The following is a 24,791-nucleotide window of genomic DNA, read 5'->3' on the forward strand; positions in this document are numbered from 1 at the left end:
GGGGGGCTGGATGCGGGCAGGGAGCACCATGGTGACAGGCGAGTCCTGCCCACGGCTGGGGCAGGGGGCAAGCAGCGAGCACATCCTCCCGCTAGCTTTCACACTACACCTACAGAGGCGTTTTTGCAGGGATACAGATTGCATAGGCACATATATTATTCCTTATATTCTAGTGGGGAAGGATGCCAAATGCAGCAAAGGCTGGAGAAGTGTGTGCTTTCTGTTGACACGTGGAGTGAGACCAGCAGCTCCTTTTCACACTCAACACAGTAGCACTGGTTTCCTTTGGTGACAACTTAGAGTTAGATTCTATGCCAAAGGGCTTCAGACGATGACCACAGCCTAACCACTTCCACTACATCAGCAGCTCTGGAGGTCTCCCTTCTTGATTCAGGTCTAAAGGAATTCTTTATGTTGTCCAGAGTGCCGAATCATAGCAGGACACTCCCAGACATCCAGGAACAGAATGTGATGGGATATAAAACAATTACTTAACAGAGAGCTCCGGACAGACCATGAAAAGCCTTTCTACATGCCAAAATATCTGCTGGATACCTGAACTAGAGTCCACAGGTTAACATCCCCTGGGAAGCTGCATCACCTTTGCAATAACATCATCTGGTCCTGGGAATTGAATCATGAGGGATGAAAGCTCTGATGAATTCCTGTGTAATCCGGTTCTTGCCCCCATCAAAAACGTGGAATAATTAATGATCGTGAGAGTTAATATGAGGTCTAAATGGCTTACTGAGACCACATTTACAGGTGAGAATGAATGGTGCTCCATCTCCAGAGCCCACCAAATCCCTGGTGTGTCTGCAGGGACACACATTTCAGCTCGATCCTCTGTAATGGTTCGTCCTGAGCCTTACAGAACCTGGGCACTAACCAGGTCATTAACATTGGTGAGAGTTATTCTAGCACTCACTTGGGCCAAAATAGGTACATTAAGCTACACAAGGAATTAAACAACCTCTTCTATAACTGCTTTACTGCAGTAGCTTTCCATACTTCTCACGGGTTGCTGCTTGTGTCCTATTTCAGCTTCTTTAATACTTCGCACAACTTTTGCTGTTTCTTCAAACAGTGATGTGAACAGCCATTTTTAAACCAAGAGTGACTTATTCCATCATAAATTCATATCTGACTTCATTTTGTAAACTGGAGTCCTTTGGAGCTACAGGCACTAGAGAACTACCTGTATATTACAGTACAGGAGTCCGATTTCAGCTCAGAGCTGTAAGGTTTGTTATTAGCTACAGTCTCTGGGCAAGTTTCTAAGACTGGGCCAAAAACCGGTGACATACCACCGGCACTGGATAGGCGATGTTATGTTCCCAACTATTTACTGGGATCAGAGCAAACACAAGAGAATTTGGCCTGCAGAGCTTCAAGCAGCTCTTGCATGGAATGAACTTCAAACCAGAGCACGTCAATGTCCTATCCAAATAACAGGCAACACCCACCACAAGCTTAGCAATGCCACGCAATGAACACTCTAAGAGATAAAGTTTAAATATGCAGCCCAGGGGACTTGTTCACAATTAGAGCGGGGGATCACTCCTCAAGTGCCTGCTGAATCTTCATTATGTGCAACACCTCATGACGAGAGAACAACAAGGTTTAGAGCAATGGCAAAATAATACAGAGGAACCGAAGTACTAAAGTAGGTACTTAATAGCACTTTAAAAAGATGCTGAGACATGTCTTAGTGTCTGCTCAGCAGCCACATATAGGCTTAAGACATCTCATTCCTCCAGTTTATTTACTGGGTTGCAATTATCCAGGGATGCTGGCTGATTCTTCAGTCATTTAATTTTCTAATAAAAGACCAGGGCCAAAAAAAACCCAACCCTGTACCACTGCTGAAGACACTGAAAAAGTCATTAGAAAAAGGAAAATATATTGGAGAAGTCCTGTGAGAACCGTCAGGCTAGAGAACTTCACAGTTCTCCCCATGCCTCCGTTCTGGCCTTTTCTCAGGCCTCATCTGACAATACACAAGTGTCATGGCAAGTCCACAAAAGCGGCTCCAGAGAAAGAAACTTAATGGCTCTGCACCTGATGTACGACACCAAGAGTTACAGAAGCAAAAGAAATGCTTTTCCAGCCCCTACCCCAGCCCAGTACAACGTAGATGTGTTGGGAGCTATCTGTAATTCTTGCAGAAAGCAAAACGTTAACTTCAAAAGCTTTCAGAGAGAGGTATGTTGCAATTATGTGTAAATGAGTCTAGAAGAACGGTGGTTTTTCTCACGTACCGTATACAAACAGCATGTAATCCGCATGTGATTTCCCCACCGCGTTTGAAGCCTCACAGCGGTATGTACCATTATCTGTTTTGTTTAGGTTACTAATGAGAAGGTTTGAACCAGACACTACAACGTGTTGAGGCATCTCATCATCTACTCTTAACCACCTCATGTCCGTAGGCCTACAGAGGAGGGAGAAAAAGAAACAGTCACATTACTATTTTCCTATGGTAAAGATGGCATCTTCAATAGTTCATCCACAGACAGAAAGCCCAAACCAAGAAAAACTGCAAAGAAACAAACACATGCTTTTGCACTACTCAAGCCCAGATGCTGTCAGGCTTCCTCAATTTAAATTTATTTTAACCCAACAGGAAACTGTATCCAGACCTTAAATTTTCTGAAGACACTAATGCAAGCAGGAAGAAAGTTCATTAGTGGTTAATCATTCACTTATTCAGTAAACCTGAAATCTTTGAGATCTATGGACTACAATGTGCATCCACAGGGTGCTCTGAGTGCAGATCTGGACATGTGACAGAACAAGTACATTTTCATGAAGTTTGAACCATTTCACAAAGAGACGTGACAGACCTATTTACTTCAATTTTGGCTCTACTGCTTAGTGACAGAATTTTAGCCTCTAGCAAACAGGAACACCTTTCTTCTCTCCCCGACTATGCTTCTCCAATTGGCAGCCTGTTTCCTGCATCCTTTTACTAATGGAACCAAAATGGGTATCATGTTTGCATAATTTAGGGAATGAAATTAGCGTGTCTGTTAGAGCCAGTAAAGAAAAAAAGTGCTTCGGGGCCTGGGGAATTCTTTTTAAGAATAAATAAATTATTATTACTACGAAAACTTTTAAATAGCAAGTAAGGACAGATCAGCTACTCCTATGAGCCAGCCTTCGCCGGCAAGAAATATATAGCAGCTTTCAGGACAACTGAACACTAAGTTCTTAAAAAGGGGAGGTCTATAGAGTAAAACATTTCATTTGTCCGACTGCCTAGTTCCAAAGATGAAGTTTGCAAGTCATATTCTGCTGGGAGCTCGCACCGTTAAAGGTATCAAAATAGCTTGGGCTTTTTACAGTGTCTATATGGGAGATTACTGTAATGAAATAAAAGCTCCTAAAGTCTCAACATCCCAGCCCCACAACTGGAATGGACAAAATACTGAATAAAATCATTTGGTTATCAGTTGCCTGCTACAAAGTCAACATCTGGTTTCGGACAACGGCTTGGTGTGCTCTCCCTTGCTTTCCCACCCACGGCACTTACTGCCTGGCGAGGCTGCAGAACACGCTGCTAACGTGCGAGCCTCTGCCCGTCCAACAGCAGCTCTCCAGAGAGCAGAACCGCAGTTGCAGTTTTACCTCAACATTGGTGGAAAGGTTTTGATGCTCCTGGCTACAGCTTTCAAAAGCTATTAGTGATTTTGGTGTCCCAAGGTTTCACATGCTGCATGCGCTACACAGCAGCCTGTTTTCAAAGACGTGAATATCCTAAAAGTGATGGTTTCATGGTTTCAGCATATTCCCACTTCTGTCACAGGATTTTGTTGTTTTCTTTAACTGTCTAACCTTGGACATTGAAAACTTAATACCTATATTAATACCAAAACAGAAAATTCTACTTTCTCGTGTTTTGTTTACCTCTGAACTTCCCCCAACCCAATGTTCATGTTGCAAAATATTGCAGAGAAGTGATTTTAACTGAAGAAACATTCCTGTTCATCCTAAACCTCTGAAAGGATTTTATGAAATTTGTTAATCTTTTTTTTTTCCCAAAACAAAATAATAATAATAAAAAAAAACTAAACAGAAACATCTTACTGTACATTTTCTTATGCCTTGAGAGAGACAGGTGAAATGACCTACATAAGGAAATTCCTAGCACATTACTAGCATCACCGTAACATTAAGTGGCATACAGCCTGGGAGATGTGTCTGTCTTAGTTAACATGTGTATGTCTTATTCATAGCCTGGAAAAAAAAAAGGTAAAGAGGCCTATTCATTAAATTCCCACATGATAGCAAATGGGAGGAACTGCAGTTACCCATGAGAGGAGAAATGCAAAGGGGCTTTGACAGATTCTGAACAGGGAGTAGATATTCAAATGGGATTATTCAGTCTCTAATGTACAGGGAAGGAATCAGCCACATGCGGAACAGAAGAAACTGAGAAGTGGAAATAAACAAAACAATCTAGGTGAGGTAGGACACTACCGTGGAAGATGACAGTATCACAAGCCTTCTCACCTCTGAGCTGCATAGACCCTTCCTGTCCCTGCCCACAGAAACAGAACTGTCAAACTGGATGACTTCAAGTTCGACTACACCTGCAGTAACTCTTCAGTTCTGGGCACACTACCAAGGAGACGCTGACAGACTTCGGGAATGTTTGCAGAAATCTCATGAACATGATCAAAATAAAAAAGGATAGTAAATACTTGACAACCATAAAGCCAAGTGGGAGAGGAAGTATTAAAAAAAAAAGTCAACAAAACTTAAATTAGAACAACAATGGAAGTGTGGAAGAAAATCTACCCTCCCTTGTCAGGAATTTCCTGATGCATAAATTTCTTAAGCAATGTAAGAAAGCCTCAAGGGCGTGGTATGAAGAGGAGAAAGAATACAACTTGCATTTCATATAAAAAACATAGGCCACCAAATACGGAGGAGAATCATCATATAATCAATATAAGCAGAAAGACAGACTGCCTTACCTTACAGATCCATTCCACTTTTAAAAGTGCTCAATTCTTTGGGCCATTCACTCTTCTGCATACCTGCACCTTACTAGGATTCGATATGCAGGCCACTGACCTTGCTTTTGCAGATTAATTGAAATCAACTGACACCTAAGTGGGGAAGAGACTTCCCTGGGGAGGAGATGCATGGCTGTGTGGCACCCACGCTACCACCTGTTCATTCTGCATCAGAGGGCTTGCTCCGCTCCTGGGAGCTCTTACAATAAAAAATCCTCAACCATTTTTTTTATATAAGAATAAATGCAAATCAAAACAGATACCTTAATTTGGCAGCATATGCTCAGGTGCAGAAAGGATATCTCCATACTTTCTTTTTCATACTCTTGCATCGCCTTTGCAGCAGAAAATGGCACACTAAGTTCTGCAATAGCTAAAGAGGCCAAAATGCCTGCATGCATTTTTGCATGGCCCTGTAGCATGGCCCCGTCACTGCCAGACAGCCTGGTCCATCCTCCGGTAGTTTCCAACTTACTGTGGTTTTCCAAAAGCTGCACACGTCAGTTCGAGTGGCTCCCCTTCTCTCGTGAGGCCTTGCACTGGGTAATTCTGAGAAACCCGCACTTGAGGCTTATCTGCATGACAAAAACATCATTTCATAAATTTTCTTGTCAAACAGAATCAGATTTCTACGCACTGAACACCAAAAGACAGTCATCATCACTGCTTTCCTCTCGGCCCCCTCTATGCCATTTGTCTAATCAGTAAGTGAACTTGGTATTTGCTTCAAGCTGAAGTGATTAGCGCTGAGGAAACGCGAGGCAGATCGGAGATCTGCACTCCGACTGAAGCACCACCGTTTCCCGGGAAATGCTTTTTGCTGCACCAGAGTTTATCTCTGAACTCACTCAAGCTAAAAGGAACTCATTTGCCTTCATGCTGAGGTGAAACCGGAGATATTTGTGGTGCTCAGAATTGATACGTTTTATCATGTATCATATATTACTGTATGACAACACTTTGTGTCCACGCATTTTAATACGTTTGGCTTTACAAGAGATGTTTGTTAGAAACACAAAAAGAAATCACAGCCACTGATGCTTTTGTTTAAACAATGGAAGATTTTAGTTAGTCCAAATGAAGCTCTTCTAAATCCTAAAATAAACACAGAGAATTAAAGCATTTATAGTTAGGGATCCAGCTTCAAACCACTTTAGTAAGACCCTGCAGGAGAAAAAAAAAAAACACACACACACAAAACACACTGGAGTCCATGATGAAAAAATTCATTACCTCCTATAACTGAAACAAAGATTAAAAACGCAATCTAAGCTGTAGCTAAAATGTTATCAATGCAAAAAATCAATTCAATACTACAAATGCCATTAGGCCGTATATATTTTTCAGGAATTTACTCAACTGTAAGAAATAAAGGAAGGCAAAAAATCAGTATGCATAAAGGTTGAAACAATTTAAATGTTTCTAGATCCTTTGAGAGTAACTGCTACCAAAAATATCGGCTTGCTGCATTTTATTAACTGTGTTTAACTCATTAACATGCTTCCTGTGGAATAATAGAGATTAGAAAAAAAAATCCATGTCAGGATTTAACCAATTTAAACTCTCATAATTTTCAGTAATGGAATAAGCTACACTAGTAAATCCTCTCCTGAGATGACTATACCACAAACATTTTATAAACTAATCCCCATTACAGATGCTTCCTGCAGCTATGAAACTAAGGCGTATCTGCAGGCTGGAAAGCGCAGCAGCAGCACACGGATTACGACGTTCTGGAAGTGTGTTACACGCCTGAGGTGCAAAGCCCTAATTCCTCTGGAAACACAGGAATGCAGTGTGCCTGAGAACAGGAGCTGACCCCCAAATAGTGACGTTGCTCAGCGCTTCGAACGTGCAGAAGAGACGCGTGGAAGCAACCAGCATGGTCTAGGCGTGAGCAAAGACCGTCCCTAGGAGGGCAGACACAACCTCGACGTGTGCCCTGCAGCTGAACCTCGACAGAGGGCACCTGGGCTGTGCCGTGGCAGCGAGGGGCAGGTGCTCCCCACTGCAAGGTCCAAGCCCCAGATGCACAACCCAGTCCTGCGGGGGCTGTGGCACAGATACACACAAAAAAAGCACAGGAAGACAAAGAACAGTGCTGAAATACCACACTGAGTTTGGTCTGCAACACGAGTACTTACACAATGCATAAACACAGGACGACCGGTTAAATAGTATTATGCAGCAAGTATGTCACAAGCAACATCTTACGTGCTGTGCTCACGCTTACCCCTCTCGTTCACAACCACCCCACCTCAGCCATCTGCTTGCTATTTACTATTTGCTTTGTGACGGTACCTAAGGGCCCACGCCAGAAACATCGATGCTATTACACTGTGTGTTGTGGAAAGACTGGAAAACCTTTCCAGCCCTATTTACAGGGGAACACAAGGGCTACCCTGAATGGCATCCCTGGGCTGGGAAAGCCATGGGTGAGATCTTCTGCAGCTTGCCTCTTCTGTTGCTCCAATCCTGTTTTTATGAGACAAATTTTAGTATTTCTAACGAGATGTTTACCAGCTGTCAATTACTTATGGAAAGCAACACGAATACACCGAAGGCTTGTTGTACTGAGAATAAACCGCAAGCTAAGTAAGCTCTCCCGAAACGACATAAACTGCCCCCCTCCACTTCAGCGTTCTAGCTCCATAGTCTCCATTAATCAAATGTAAGAAGGAAAGTGAATCTATACCATTTTGATTTGCACACTGTAGAGGTGTCACATACAATATAAATCTGAACTTGATTAGCACACATACATGTACTCGTGAAGACAAGAACACTCCCAATAGAGTTATCACAGTGAATGTCTCTTCTAAGCAGGACTCACCAGCATGCGAGTAATTACTGAAGGCACTTATGGAAATAGGAAGTGCTTCAAACTTCTGAAGGATTCAGAAGGATGGCTTGGCACTCAGGAGAACTGACATTTTAATTAGGCTTGTAGTATACAATGAAAATTTCACTTGCTTTGACCAAGAATTTGGGGGAGGGGATGTGTTTGGGTTTTTTTGTTTGTTTTTTTTTGAGGACACACATTTAGACAATCTTTAATCCTACTGCTAAGCATCCCATCTCAGACAAAGTCAGTATCTATTTTCTTCAGATTATACACTCTGTTAGGTAAAGCTTTGTAAAATGCCAGGCACTGTGGGATCCTGAGCTCAGCTCCTACCTGCAATTGTGACATTTAGTAACTGACACCAGCAAGCTTGTGATGGTTTTCAAGGCCTGTACTAGCAGTTTGCCACCTATTAACCACTTAATTAAAAAGGCCACGTTCCAGTAGTGACATCTGTGGTAGTATAATCTGGGACTATCACCATCTCAGATGGCAGTCTAGGGCATAAGGCAAGCAGCAGAAGAATTTTTACTACCAAGTGCATTCCAACAGCCTGAAATACTCAACTTGGAACTTCATAATATCATATTGCTGGATTACTACATAAAAATAAATGCTTGCATCTACACATCTAAGCCACAATATACTCCACTGGCAGACAATTAGATCTAACAACCTCAAGCTATTTCCTAGTATGCCTATTTCTAGTGGCTTAAAAAAAAAAAAAGCCTAGTAATTTAATAAGGTACCTTTATTAAGCTAAATTCATTCAAAAGCTACAAGTGATATACAAGGTTAAATACCAGTAGTCTAAAGGTTACACTGTAGCAGCAACCAATTTGAAAAACTTATTACAAAACCATTCTGCATTTGATGAGATTTCTTTTACAACATGCATACCGTGTGCCTGTAACGCATCCGAAAGGCAGCCTTTAGAGAGGCGACAGCACGCCCTGCTCTTTGCCCCGCTGGCCAATTACGGTGTACATGAGCCCGGCCCCCTCAGCCTCCCACAGTCTTGAAGTCAGCCTGAATATGAAAAATGCTCCTTCTCCTCCCTCTCTGACTAACAACCTGTATTTTAATTTCGCAAGCAACTGGGATGCTGATGGCTCCTCCAGCGCGGGTGGTGCCATGGGACAGCACGCTCCCGCGGGACGCCACCACCCGGCTCCCTCGGGGCTTCACCTCCAGCTGCACCAGGACCCATGGGCTGTGTGTGCTGGCAGAGCTGCAGCAGCGCTTGGCTCATTCCCCCGTCAGATCCCCTCTCGCCCCTCTGTGTGGCATCGCCTCTGGGCTGACGCCATGCGTTTCAGCCAGGCTCCACGTTAAGCCTAATTGCTTGTGACCGAGGCACGGATAGGGCGTCCTCTTCTAAAATGATGTGAGAAACGGAGAACCCGCTGCTTCTCTTGAGAAAGGTCTCGACAAACCGAGATGCATTTAAGATGCACCTTCTGTCCTCATTTTGTCTAGTTTAACTTCTAGCCAAAGATTTCTGTTTTGCCTCCCCCTGCTAGATTACAGTTCCCTTTGTACTTTGCACACTCTCGCCATGGCTGTTCTTCTGTCCTGTGAACAAATTGCTTCTCAATACTTTTTGGTAGGACAGATTCGGCCGGAGCTTTTTAAGTCTCTTCCTGTGTGGTTTCTTCCCGTTCTCTGCAACTTGTCCTATTTTCCAGCATCTTTCCAAAGTCTGCTCACGAAGATGCCGTGCAAGATTCCAGGAATGGTCTCACCAACACAGAAGAGAAAAGCCATCATCTTCGCTCCAGCTCCTTGCTTCACACACGCAAGGAGGCACTGGCTTTGCCATGTTGGTTTCCCTGGCAAAACCTCACATCAGGCTTTTTCCCACTACAGCACTCCAAGTATTTTCCAGGATGTAGTTGCGCTTCTGTGAAGAAGCGATATAGCCTACGGCCACCCACCTTTAAGAGTTTTAAAGTGCTGTGTTTTAGAAGTTACAAAAACTCTCAAGACGTTCTGTGCATGCTACAACACTTCCTCTTATTAAGTGTTAGCCAGTTTTTTGGTCATCAGCAAAGATTATTAACAGTGATTTTTTTTTTTAACTTTTTTTTTTTTAAGAACTTCCAAATGAGTCATGGGAGCACTGAAGAGCAGCAGGCCAAGCACCCAGGCCAGTGCATTTACTCTAAAAATACCATCACTTGCTGATTACTCCCTAATGACTATTCTTTGAGATCTGCCAGTTAGTGATTTCTTAATCCATTAAATGTGCGCTCCATCGATTATGCTTAGATCTCATTAATCAGTCAGGATATCACGTTATACAGAGTTCGGTGTCTTACAAAAGCCTAAGCCCATTATTTCTACCCATTTACTTTCATCAGAGAAACCTATGATCTCAAAGACAGGAGAGCTTGTCGTCTCAGGGAGTGCCGCCAGACAGATCTGGCAAGCCTGATCTCCTGTGGGGCCCCGGCTCTGCTGCGCAGGTGCATGGAGGAGCCGGGGGTCCACGGAGGAGCCCGGCTGGGACCCCCAGCAGCGCTCGCCCCTGCCCCACTGAGCCCAGTTCTGGCTGCTCCCGGAGGGCTGCAGCCTTTGGTGCTTGTGCTGTCACCTCGGTCCTCCCCAGGGCTCCTCTCCAGCTTCAGGCCAGTTTGGGTCAAGCAGGTCCTCCCAATTTCTGCCTGTGCTGTAACGCACCAACCAGGGGAATGCAGCCAAGCTCTGCTGAAAACATTTATCTTGTTTGTAACCAGACTAAACCCAACGGCAGCACTTGCTGGAGACAGCACGTCTCTCTGCATGCAGTAAGTGCTGCGTGGTAGCAGCGCAGGTTCCTACAACTGCCGAGCCTGTGGCTGAAGTCTTGCGTATTGCAGCCCACAAGGATGCTAATAGACACTAGATATGACTCCTACTTGGAAATAAAACCTTAAATAAAAGAGTGGTTTTCTTGGCAAATGCAAGAAGGCACATGAACATCTCCCCTGAAACACAATCAGAACATGCTTAATGAGGAAAATGTGCAGTAAATTTAACTCTGTGGCTATATCCAGTAACTTCACTGTGCACAAAAGCTGCTAAAAGCTGCAAAACAAAAAAACCACATCACACTTGAGGTAGCTGTTCTTTGGGGCCACATCATTTCCCCCGAGTTGAATCATCACACTCCAGCAGCTCCTGGTCCTCCAGCAATCTCAGAGTGATACGGCTCCTACAGTGCAGCAATCTGTCCACTTTAAACACAAACATTGCACTGAAACAGTCATTAATAACACAATAAAAACAGTCTAGGAAGCATTTCTTTAGCAGGGGATGATTTTTTTCTCGACTTATCCAACTCACCAACCACCAACAGCGACAAACCAGTCAACCCTTCCTGCCCACACAACCGCCCCAGCTGAGGTCAGAACACAGTCAAAAGCCTTCTTACCACATGCTGCTTTTGGGGGGAAACACACAAAAACACGGATGAGGAAAACCAACCACCGAAAGCACGCTGTAGCTCGCAGAGCCCTGCCACAGCCCAGGAGCAGGCCGTGCCCGGCAGCACCAAGGTCCCCCCGGCACTTCCATTACCGACATTGCTCAGCCGCACACGCAGCACGAAGGGCTCTCAGGACCAGCGCGCATTTTCAGAACGGGGTTTCTTTCTCAGCTCCAAATTACAGCTAAACACATACATTAAGTAAATTGCACGACTATACATGGCTGGTTTCTTCATGGCAGACAGGAGCAGACAAAACTGCTCCTGCAGCGCTTCTGACATAGTGGTACTGCAGCATGGGGCTCAGCGTGTTTTGTAATGCCAGACTGTTTGCCAACTGAGAAAATTACAAAATGGATTCTTTCAATGATTCAGCTGAAAATTCTCTTGCCTGCATTGTAAAATTATGTACTGAATCCAAGTTTTAAAATCCATTTTGTGATTACTGTATTAATTCCTGATGCGTACCTCTTTGCAAAAATAATGACAGATGGTATTCTCAGGAGAAGAATATCCTGCAGGTCAGGCAGAATTTTTGCCCACTTTAAGTAATCCTAGCTTCAAAATCACCCCGAATATGCTTTAGTGCTCATCTGAAGAAAGGTGTTTATTTTATACAGATCCTCATCTCTGCTTTGCTCTGTGGCCCAAACTAGCATGGTATATTGCCTATATATATATAACAAGGATAAACTATTAAAAGAAAATGACTTCTGGCCGTTTTTGTATCTTACTACACTCACATGCTAGGGAAAGGTCAGGAGGAAAACATTCTTCAATATTAAAAGAAGTCAGAGAAGTTAACATAATACATAGGTATAATAAATACAGCCATCACCTTTATCCTAACGTCAAGCAGGTTTACTTATCAGGAAATGAAGTCTGCATCAGAGCCAGCGGAGACCCGACTACCCTGTGTTTTCTCCCCAGCTTCCAGAAGGACAGAGCCTGCATTGCAGCCGGCGAGCTCTGCACGCTGGGGCTCCCATCAGGCACACAGCTGCGTGTGACACAAGCGGCCGGTAACCCGGCTTTTGGGTACTGTGTGCACCACGGTGGGATGCCACGCTCAGTCGCGCTAAGGAGAACAGGCAGGTATGTTGTATGTGCACGTTCCCATTTTAAATACATAGCCGCATGCTGCTGCTGAACACTTCCAAAACGCAGCGTCCAGACCGTACTGTATGCTCTTCATTCCCAACAACACTCCTCTGAGAAAACCTTATTAATGAGCTTGCAAACGAGCACCCAACTGGGAAATGTCACAAACAAGAGTGGCTAATGCCCCAGAAAATCAAATAACTGAACACTTGGCTGATTGTGGTGCTTTTCATATTTATAAAAAGAAAAAAAAAACCTTTAAATCAAAGTTTCTGAAGGGGTCAACACCTCACTGAACAAAACAACTCATTTATTCATTTTTAGAATTCTCCAGATGATAAATTACATTGATGTTAATCACTTCACTGCATAGTATGCAATTAATATTTGTACTCAATAGAAATATAAGGATTACTGGAGATGTGACAGCATACGTATATAGCTGATTTTTAACATAATTGGGTGCAAAGAGTTCTCCCCTCGTAACAGCAGAGGCTGTAACAGATTCCATCAATGCATGTTTTAGAGGTATACACGTAGGCATGACAAAAATGAATGTGCAATTCGTTGTAACTTCAGAAAAAATAAAAAACAAACAAGTAAAACCAAGATAAAGTGTCAAATGAGGACCTCATCTCCAGTATCAAATAATGACATAAAGTACCACAAATGCTGAACTTAAATATTTCAGAGTATCTAGTTCCATTCAGTTCCTTAATGATATTTTAATGCATTTTGGTGCTTCATTTCCTTTCTAAAATTACACTCAACGCACTGGTCTTCCATCCCTCACTGAATAATCCGAATGACAAAAAGAAAGCAACTTGAGCCGAAATCAACATATATTTTCAAACCAATCCCATGTAACTTATTGTGGCCATCCACTGCACAGGGTTATACGTTCAGTGGTGCAGCTATTAATCAAGCATAGAGGTGTTATTGTTACTGTGAGTACATGGCATCACTTGTCAAACTCTGTTTGCTTTTAAAAAGCACTACCAGGAGATTTTCATAAATATTACAAAATGCTTGTTTGCAGAGATTTCTTTTTAATAACATACCCTACATTCAGATAGAAGCATTTACTCAAAAATTCACAAAGGGACAGGATGTGCCACATTATACATGCAATAGCTTACTTCCTGAGTAGGACAAGTTAATACTCAGCATGAGTAAGTCTTACTCAGTTTCACTAACTACAGCAAAAGGTTCTCTTCCCCCCAGTATCTGTGCTGGTAAGCTTCAGGTGAACCTGCTATTTATTTTTTAAAGCTTAGCTTATGGTGTAGTAACAAGTTATTGGTATACACTATAGAATTTTATCAGATAACACAACTGCTCCATTATTTTGCCAGAGGAGAAGCCCCTGCACACATTAAGAGGAGGAGCAAGATGGCCATTCCTCTCCCTCAGGTAACAGCAAAAAAGACTGTGCCTGTCCTTAAAGATTTTACATGCTTTGCACCTATAAAGATGCTTGGAAATAATCATGGAGAAAACAAGGCAACAACAAGACAGATCACATTTACTGTAGTGAACAACTGCCTTATTAAATCATGGCTAAGGCGACACAGGGTTCAGTGCTGCACATGCATGGGGTACCCTGGTGCTCTACAGTTCAACATTATCACAAATCCCATACTTTTGTGACATGCATCTGAAATTACTCTGCCTATCCCCCTTCAAGAGGATTACCTGCTTCCTGGTTCAAGACATCTGGAGCAACCACAGCCTGGGGTGATAAGGCCAATAGTCATTTTGAAATACGTTCCTGAAGTTACTGAGAAACTTAAAAAACCCACACAACTCAAATCTGCAATTTTCTTTGAACTACAGCTCGGACGAAAATGTTCATTTGAATTGTTTTTAAAATAAAGTGAAGTAGGTCACTTTGCAGACTTCAATTTCTGCATCTTTTTTTTTTCTTAGCAGAGAAAAACATTTCAATAAAATAAAATAAATACATATTCTAGGTGCCACCTCCAAATGCACCAAAATAAGTTGAAGTACAAATGCTCCAGATTTTCAACGACACTTAAGATCCTAATTTACAAAAAAAGAAACATTTGACATACCGAGCTTTAAGAAAAACAGTTTAAAAAGAGAAAAGGTAAACACTTTGAAGGGAAAATAATGCAACTCTGGGGGAAGACATGCCTGCCTCCCCTCCACTGTGGGCTGCTGCAGCCAGCCAGGCGAGCCAGCCCTTCAGCATGGGAGCACGTGCCTTGCCCGCTGCTCATCTCCACTTTGATTCCTCTCTCCAGGAGCATTACAAAAGTCAGTCTCCTCCAGATGCGAGTGAGAAACAAGAAAAATGTTGGAAATGGCTGAACTGTATGGGAGAATAACCTCTGAAAATGCCTTTTTTCATTTCAAGATTGCACAAACAACACTGAGGTCACTGTCTGTTCCCTTTTGCAGGTTGTGTTTTGAGTAGTTTTCGAGGATGACATGTACCCTACCCCTCCCTCCCCCCCACTGCAAACTACGCAATTTTTTTGTTGTTCTGTCTTCTGTGGTTCTGTTTTTTAAAAACTTTTGAATCGTATCTTTCAAAATCTCTCAATTTCCTGAAATTTAGTCAGACAAAAATACCTCATTATCCGAGAAGGCTCCATCCATCATCCTCCTGCCCTTCCCCAACACATTTCCTGCTTGAGTTGGATACGCTTAGTGCAGAGAAATACAATATCCACTGAGAAAATACTTTACTATGTCCTGCTGGTGTTCCAAAGGGGTGGATCCGCTGTGCCCTTAGTGTGAATGGGCAAGATTTAATGGGAGAGAATGTAACAGCAGACACGTCAACAAACAACACGCGACTGATCTTGAGTTATACCTCTGTGGCTGCAAGAAAAGCAGCTAAAACCACATACACTACCATGATCAGTGAATGCTAAATGCTGCTGCTTTGGAGATTTGGCATTTTGCTTGCCTGGAAGGTAACAATATGGTCAGTGAAAGTGCATGAACAGCAACTGGAAGAGATCTGTTCTGATTGCAAATCCTATATCTAAAAAGCAATTGAGAAAGTATCAATTAGGCCTGATTGTCAGAGTCTAAGTTCCCCAAGAGACTAAGTTCATGTCAACAGAAGCTCTGATTGAGATGCCGGTCGGTGAAGACATGAAGTTTCCTTCTACTCGTGTTATTCTGAAGAATTGAGCTGCAGTCAACAAGACTGAAGCAAGAAAAGCTCAAGGGTAAAAGTTCGCTCTGACTGCCTTTTCTACCCTAAGTTCAGGTCCAGCAGTAGGTATTAAATGCAAACGTCTGGACATCCTCCAGCACACGAAGTCCTGAAGCCACTACTTGCTGGGAGCTGCAAGGTTACGACGTACTACATGTTCTTCTTCTGGTACTCTTCTCTCAAGCCATCTGCTACTGCCCACTGAAGCAACTAACTAGACTAACGTGGGTCAAGTCCCTGTAAATAATTTCTGTTTACAAACGGTCATTTTAATTCATACCATGTTTAACATCCAAATAACTGTGTTTTACATGTGGTTTGCCTTCACTGTGTATGGAACCAACCCTGTAAAGACTGCAAATGAAAATAGTCAGGAAGAGATTTATCTGATATGGAGAAAGAACAGAAGAACAGAAAAAAATGTTCCCTCCCAAAACAGACAAACAAACAAATCATTGATCCTCCCCTATCACATCAAACTATCAAGATTTCAGTGCAATTTCTAAAAGGAAGCCTAAAAGTAACCAGATGCCCTTTCAAGCAAGGGGAAAATATCCAGATATCCTGGAAGATTTCAGTATCTGCACATAATAGGGAAGATAGGATTTTTTTCCCCGTTAAGTATTTGATCAAGCCTCACAAAGGTGCTAATGTATTATTAAAGCTAATGGAGCTCTACAAGAAATGTTAATGGACATTAAGTTTGCATAAATGAATTACACATTAGCACAGTCACAAGAAATCTAGTATCTGCCAATTTAGGTATTATCTGATCATTTCTGTTTTCCTCATTATATGAACATTACTTTACTCTAGTTTCAGAGATACGAGAATTGTAACCAAGATGTTCATAATGAAACTACATAACGAAGCAGATGAAATAAATTAATACAACCTCTTCTTCCCCTTTTAATGTAATGTTATAGTTGAAGTGAACCTAAAAAAACATGTGCTTTGAATCATCCTAATACCCCTGCTTTTCTGAGGCACCCAAACCATGTTGTGAGGACTGTCTGACTTTGGTTTTGGAAGCCATTTTCTGAGCAGAAGCATGTGCATATAGCAGCTCCATTATCTCCAACAGCTCAAAGTCAGGCCTGTCCGCATTTGCGACCACTGGTATTTTCAGATAACTGCTCAGAAACCCTGTTAACATCACATACAGTAGAACAGTTCCTAAACAAAGTGAAAACGCATTATTAACAATGAACATGGTAGGAATATTACAGCAAAGAATCTGTAGGCCTTTGTCAGTGGTGTTGCTACAGATTCCGCATACTTCATCTTGCCCTAATTTAGAAAAACAGATGGAACTGTATGTTCACAACGCACAATACCAATACTTCTTTTGCATGGTGGCCAGTTTTTGCCAGTAAGCTCACAATGGTGGCCAGTTGCTTTAATGTCGTGTTACAGAAACACTTTCAGAGAGATTAAGTAGGTTGCTAAAAGAAAAATACTCAGATTTAATCTTTCCTGGCAATTTTAAAGCCCAGCCAGAACCTTTCATGGTGCAAATTCAATGTGAGGAAAGTTATTTAAGAGAATAAATGTATTTATGCTGTTGCAAAAGGGCTGGGAAAAGTCATAGCTTAACCTATTAAATGGTACCCAACATTTTTATTTCAGTTTTTAAAGAACAGAATGTAAACTCCATCTACACTATAATTTTATCTAATCATACAGCAAATGGTTCCTGAGGTCTTAAGTGAGCAATTTTATACCTTAAAAGCATTACAAGTTCTGCTACTCACACATGACTTCTAGGTAACGTTGTGTCTGCAAGTCTTTGACAGCAGGGTGATCCACCAAGCAGATGACTGGGACCCCGTCGTCCTCCCGTCCCACTTTCAGCAAAAGCTGGCTGGTCACTGTGTACATATCAGACCACTGCTCCACTTCCGACTTGCCTGGCAGGGAGATGAAAAAGAAAAGCAGACAGTGACTGGGGGGAGCATCTACTGGATACGTTCACCTTCCTTATTTCTGCGCTCAGGTGGTGTGCTCCCTTCAGCATCTATTTCCCCTCTTCAGATACAAGGTTATGGCCGGGATGCACGTGGGTATGGAGTAACACACCTCTCCAAGAATTTGTTCCTGATTAAAATCTACACTACATTACCACAATGATTAACAATCCCCTTACACCATCCCCAAATCCCCAAACTCTTAAATCAATGGAGCTACAAATCCCCTCCCACTCTTGAATCAACAATTAGCTAGAAAAGTGATTAAACAGATTAACTTAATTAAAAGTAGTATTGATAGGCTGAAATACTTCAGCAGTACTCCATCTGAAGAAGAGAATAACCACAGTGGTGGAAGCAAAGCATAGTTCAGGATTTACTAGGTGGTGTAACACACAACACTGAATCAAGAAAGAAAAGACAAGACAGGAGAGAAAGAATTTTTCCATGAACTCTGCAAGCACTTGCTGATAGTGTGCCTCCGCTGTGCTTCCAAATTCTCTTATCTGTGGCTTCTTATTTAAGAATTCGGATCACACAGTCAAAACATTAAGAGTAACTTGTAACAGAGGTCTTTTAAACACAAAATATTTCTGGATAATATATTAAAGTAAAACACGAGGAGAGCTGCAGAAAGTGACATCCCTTTATATTTAGAGGAAAGGCTTTCTGATCAGAGAAGCTACATTTTCACTCTATTCACAACCCACAACCAAGTATTTCAGTTTTCCTACTTCTGTTTAAAAAACATCCAAAGAATCAGCAGGGTGAACTGGTATTTCAAGAAGCTACTACTCAGCTCAGCAGTCTTCAAAGATAAAGGAAAGCCGGGATTCAATTGCCAACGCAAGAAAACTCAATCAAGAAGCTGGACAGGTCAAGCATGAAGGGTCAAATACTATTGCACTGCTGCCCGCCAGAATGGGAAAGGGAACTAAGAAAGAGATCATTTGAAGATCGGTATAACGTTTAGATGACAACAGGTGCTGAAAATCAGTGGGGCACCACTTCAAGCAGCAGCAGGTTTGCATTCCACCTTTATCAGCATACGCTCAGCATGTGTCATACTCGGATGCTTGTAGGTGTTGTACTTAAATAGAAGATTTTATCTTGCCCTTGCAGGGGGGTTGGATTTGAAGTAATGAGTCTGGACTTCTGTAGAGAGCCCTTCAGTGTCTCAGCACAAAGGTGTTGTCAACCAAGCTCACATCTACATGCAGACTTAAACTAACAGCATGACACATGCAATCAGTGTCAGTGACTTGAATGTGCTAATACCAGGAGCAACCAGGTTTTGGTGAGTAGGAGAAATCCATCTTACATGAATATTCCACTGAACACAGAAAAAAATACTGTATAAACAAAAGAACTGGATACGAAGGTGAACTGAAAATCTTTACAGTTCGAAGTGCAAATGATTTTACTCATACCTAAAACAGGGCAGAAAAATACATGAACAACCACAGAAATAAATTCTTTGCACAGTTTTGGGGCTCTTCAAAGTCACCTGCAGTTACAGAATGGCTCCAGAACCCTGTATTCAATTCTGGCAAGTAGGCAGAGGATGAAACGAAGTTCAGCCCTTTTGTGTTAAAGAATAACTTACGTCTGCCCACATACTCTTTTGTTCCCAAGCTGGTGTTTAAAACAGCTTGCTTTTTTTTTTTTTTTTTAAGTGGCAGAGAACAAATACACAATATTACATGAATTATTTCAGCTATGTAAAAACAAACAAACAAAAAACAAACAAGTGACTTAGAGGATACATCTACCAGTTAGCTCCTTGTTTCCTTTGAACCATCTGATTGTGGTGGCTGGTCTGCTGGCCATGGCAGTGCAGTTCAGCTCAATTTCTTCTCCCTCAACAGCAATTTCTTTTTGGATATCAATTACCAAATTGCGTGGTGGTACTAAAATGAAAAAAAACAACACAACACATACTTGATGAGAAGACAAGTAAGACATTTTCTGATCACTAACACAAGACAAGATCTTCTGAAAAAAACATAAAATCTACCAGAGTAAACTAGCCACCAGCATTTACTTGATCTTTCAATCGATCAAATCCTTTGATAGATGGTTTCACAGTAATCAGAGTAAGCACTTTCACTCTCCACCTAATAATCAAAGTGGTTTCACAAATTATCACTTATCAAGTTCTTAACTTTCTGTTCTCTCTCCTAGCAAGGCACCACTCCATGGACAAGTTCGAGTTTTCCATGCTATTCAGTTGTGTATGTTGCTATTTAAAAATACAGTTTGACTTCATGCACATTTCTTGACTTGTGCTGACAGGCAGAGGAAACACCAAAGCTGACATTTGGAAGTGCATTACTTACCGCAGTTCTAACCTCAGAAGGCAATTTTTCTCTCCTGCTGTTCAGTTTCAAGCCTCAGCCTTAAGGAATGGAAGCAGGCCAGCAAACATCAAGCTCATTTAAAATGCTCAAAAGGCACTGAGCACAAGACCACGTTGGACTGCCATCACCTTTTAAACAACACTGCCTACTCCCACAAACTAAACATAAAACCACCCCAGAGAGAGGAGAGGGTCAACTCTGCATCCAGTGACAGATTCTTGCATCACTTGGTAGTTACTCTGAGATGGTAGTTTGCCATTCTCCCCAGACAAGTGTTCTCTACACACCAAGAGTCTTGCATGAAACATAATCCAGTAATGTTGAGAAACAGGCCAGAGCTTCAGGGTGATAACAACTGCACCATAACCCAGAGACATGACAAACAAGCTTAAAAATTATGACATAGAAACAAGAAGTCTCTTCCCCATGGAAGCACCAGTAGCTAGAGAGGCAAAAGACAGAAAAAAAATGAACATCAAGAGTTCATGCAGCGCCGAGTTGTACTTACAGGGAAAAAACCCACAGAACTTCCAAAGGAAACTCAACTTTGCTCTGATCGGTATGATTAAGCAACTGTATAGTTCAAATGCGACTAACACGTTTTTCAGCTAATGAAGAACAAATATGTATAAATACCATCCAGATGATCAAATGGACTAATTAGTCACTTGTGGCTTTTCTCTAAAAAGAACAGAACAGGCTACATATTGGAGATTTTCACATGTTCCAATTAAGCATGAATAAATCTACATATAGTCTCACTGAAGACATTAAAGTCATGGGGAAGAGGAAGGAAGAACATTACTCAAGGAAAAGAAAGTGTGAAGCTCTCCTCTAACACTGACTGCATAGAAGGATGTCTGAAAACTTTGCTCTGCTCTCCAAAGCAAGTACCATTAGAAGCAGATCAACAAAACTACTCTTTGATATAGCTTAAAATATATAGGAGCCTGAGTAATGACTTAGAGATCTTGGGTGGAAAATGAATTCCTAGGAGGACCAACGATGTACTGACACGGATAACTACTCCCCTGCCCTGTCCCATTTTTTCTCCTAATTAGGGAGTCAATAATATGGAAGAAAGGAAAGACATGCTACCCTTGGCTTCACAGCACCCTATCTCTAAGTACAAATGTTAGCTAAGATAAACAGTCCCCTCCTTAGTCTTCTAATAATAAACATCTATCTTCATTGCCTGCCCTGTGAACTAAGGTTTTGCCTGAGTATGTGATAAAGGTGGACAGAAAACACTGCATTATGAATGTGAGGGAAAGGCAGGCACACACTGGTCATGCTGCAAATTTTGCTAAAAAAAAAAACAAACAACTGAAGTACAAGACAAGAAAACAGACTTTCCCCTGAATTCTGAAGCAAAATGTATGTTAAAAAAAAAAAAAAGCCATCAAGTGCATTATGTTTCCCACTTGAAAGACATGCAGTGCTGGCTAATAGGTGAATAAAGTAAATACTATTATTTCAAACACATTGTTAGCAGTGAGATTAAATACCACAAAACATTTTTGTGTATGCATGATTACAAAGAAGAGCTGGAAGAGAACTTCTAATATGGATACTGGAAACTGCACTAGGACTTAAAAGCTGTTGATAAATGTAATAGCTGTAGTAGAACTGCTTATAAACATTACTTAAACAATGTATAAAAACCTAAGAACCAAATCTCATTAAATAAAAGAAGAAAGGTTTAAACTAATCAGCAAGTGAGATCTTACATTATATCATGCTCTGTAATGCAGGTTCTCCTATTAAGAGAATCTTAAAAGCCACTGATAATCTGTAGAAATAGCTCTAATAGCACGAGTTGCTATTGCTCGTAACCACAGCAGTCTTGCAGCTGCGTATCCACAGTCCTGCAAAGCATGAGCAAGGTGGGGGGGAAGGGACAGAATTAAGGAAGGGACAGAATTAACTTCAACTCTGCAAACAGCAATTCCTATGCAATTCCTATGTTCCTATGAGCAACTTTAGGATGTCAAGTGAAAGATCTTATGTTCCATTGCATGTGAAAAATGTTTGCTACAATTGATAGGGAACTATCACTTTCCATTAGTCGAACTTTAGATTTCCTTGAGTTAGTCAATAGACAAACAAAATCTTACGCATCTTCACATGATAAGAGGTTACTGAGCTATGCTGTTAGTAATATTTGCCCTTAAGAAATTATCATGGACAAGCAAAAATGCTGTCTTTCTTCATTGTAATATAATTCCCAAGTTTTAGAAGAAAAGATTTAGTATATGACCAGATTAGTCAGATTATCGAGAACACAAAATTCATGAACTGAATTGTTCTACCATGTTATGAAGCATTAATTTATTTTTCCTCTGTAAATCAGATAATTATTGAAAGACATTTTCTACAGCTTTTACTTTCTGGCTGACTTCTTTCGTTCTTCACAGAATGAGATGCAACCATCACAACATAAATTCCCTTGCTTTTAAGAAATATGTCTTCTCTAGCCCTACAGGAAGGGGACACATGGCAAGAGGAAAGCTTGTCTTAAACAGCACATATGGTCCTGCGAAGCCACTCAATATCCATTCCAGGATGCTAGCAGGTTCAGACTTGCCCCAAAAGCATAATGATTCACTTTGATGTTCTTACAGACAGGCAATATGACAGTTAAAAAATTAATCCCTGCCAATTGTCTGCAAAACAAAGCGTGTGCTAAACTCCACTTCATATATGGCAGGAAACCCAGCAGAATTTCCAAGTGACCTGCCCAAGTAAAACAGAGGCTTAGAAGTAGAAATCACACCTCCCACTTATACCTCTGCTTATTCCTTGAAGCCAAAAATTTGCTGTGAAAAAAATGGGGAAGACCCAATAATCACACTAAGTACAACACGACCTACAAAGACACACTGGGTGTGCAACCAGGGGCATGCTGCAAGACAGGGAGAATACACAATGGCCATAACACGCCACTGGGCAATCCACGGTATTTGCACGTAGCCCTCAAAATTCTTGTGCCTGCAAGTTCAAGTACGAAGCTGCACTGACCTATTGAAGAGCTGAGCTGGTCTCCAGTGGGAGAGCACTTAGTATTACAATACTTACACTTCACCAAAAATCACTGGAGCGCTGTGGCTCTTTCTGGGCAGGCAGAACTCCCCAGTCACAGCCCTGTACTACTGTCTTATCCAACCCAGACCCCGTGCACGAGCACTTGCAAAATTCATCACAAGCATCTATTGGGTCCTTACCAAGCACTGTAATAGTGGTATAAATTTCCTGCGGGGGATCAGTGTAGAGCTGGCAGAAGTACCTTCCTTCATCAGAAATAGAGACGTTTGTCAATGACACTCTGAGTTCACTGTTGGAGAAATTCACCAGCTGAAACCTGCTGTCCTTCAGCGCTGCAGAGCAAAGGGATCGTCAGTGGCTGTGATGACAAATGCAGCAGTTCCTCTCACAACAAAAAGTCAAAAGTCTATAGAAATGTGAGTAACATCTAAGCCAGTACCCCCTGGGTTCCTGACAGCAGTTGTAATCCTGCTTCTTATGTTTAAGTTTGGATCTATAAAATACTTCTGTTCTCAAATCATTACAAAGAATCAACATAAGCAAATCCACTGGGCACAGTACCAAATCTTTTGACATGGTGTTTATCTTCGTACAGCTTAGGGATGCATAGGTAAATTGCTTACTGTGCAAATCCTTTTCTATATGCTTGCATTTCAGTGTGCAGTGAGTGAACCAGGGACAGTGTGAAAGATAAAATCTGGAAAAGGATCATTTAAGATTTGTTTCCTGATGAGTAGCGGCTACCTAAATTCTTTTAGGAATTTGGAAACCAAGCATTTCAAATTTCCCCAGCTAAAAGTACAGGCCACAAATGTTAGCACAAGTGAAGTGAGCCAGCCTCCACTGCCCTCCCGTACTTGTAGATCATAAATTGTCTCAGAAGAGAACGTGATCTGCCATGTGTTTCTATAATGCTCAGCACAACATGCCAGCATCTCTAGTCTCTGCTGTGACATTAATACAAAGAATTTCAAACATTTCATTGCCGCTATGAGGCTCCCATGGTATTGTCACAACAGGAAACAAAGCCAGACTTGTTCACTGGACATCGTAGTGATGGGAGATTTTGTTTTGGCTATAAAGAGGCATAGATTGTCTTGAAAATTTCAGTCTTCAAACCAAACAGATTACCTCTGAGAACATTGCACCGTCTCTGCTTTGCCCTATTCAATTTGTTTGTGTCAGCTAAATATTTGGCACTCAATTGCAATTCACCCTGAATTACTACAATCAATTCCTATTGCAAAGTAAGACGGTCTGACTTTTAAAGGGGACCATCAAGGTTTCCATTAAGGAGAAAGATTATGATTGCCTGTTTCATCTGCCCTCTAAAGAATTGACTAAACTTTAAGTGTCTAACATTAAATTAAAAGAAGAGATCTCAGCAAATGCTTTATCCCAAGTGCAAGCAAGGTACAGAAAACGTTGTTACCAAATAATAAAAGATGAAACTTACGTCTGAAATCTCTGAAATAAATCGTTTGTCTGTTGGGATTCAGGAGCTGAATCACTGAGTCATCGCTGTTTTTGACTCTACAGCTGATGGTGGCAACATCTCCCTCCACTACCGTCACATCTTCTGTAACCAAATTCTGACCATCACCTTAAGAAGAAAGGGAAGATGAAATATGAAAATCATAAATGACATCAGCAATTTTCATTTGGAATCATATAACTGAGTACCAACAAAAAGAGCAAACTTCAGTAGGCTCCTACACTCAAAGTAGAAAATTGCCTCGGGTTGGAAAAAGGCATCGTGCAAAGTCTGGGAGGCTTGAATCTACACG

General features: G+C 41.6%; 1 protein-coding gene across 12 annotated transcripts in view; it reads right to left on the reverse strand.

Moving 5' to 3' along the window:
• Positions 1 to 24,791, reverse strand: part of CADM1 (cell adhesion molecule 1) — a 243,093-nt gene that overhangs the window by 34,430 nt on the left and 183,872 nt on the right. For all 12 annotated transcript variants that reach the window (XM_083808365.1, XM_083808362.1, XM_083808361.1 and 9 more), the window contains 6 exons: positions 24,461 to 24,607; positions 23,184 to 23,336; positions 19,372 to 19,509; positions 17,387 to 17,542; positions 5,500 to 5,599; positions 2,262 to 2,434 (listed from right to left, as the gene is read on the reverse strand). In XM_083808365.1, coding sequence (XP_083664491.1) covers positions 2,262 to 2,434; positions 5,500 to 5,599; positions 17,387 to 17,542; positions 19,372 to 19,509; positions 23,184 to 23,336; positions 24,461 to 24,607 — 867 coding nt within the window. The remainder of the gene's footprint in view (positions 1 to 2,261; positions 2,435 to 5,499; positions 5,600 to 17,386; positions 17,543 to 19,371; positions 19,510 to 23,183; positions 23,337 to 24,460; positions 24,608 to 24,791) is intronic.

The sequence above is a fragment of the Anser anser genome, assembly GCF_964211835.1.
Source record: "Anser anser genome assembly, chromosome: 22".
NCBI lineage: Eukaryota > Metazoa > Chordata > Aves > Anseriformes > Anatidae > Anser > Anser anser.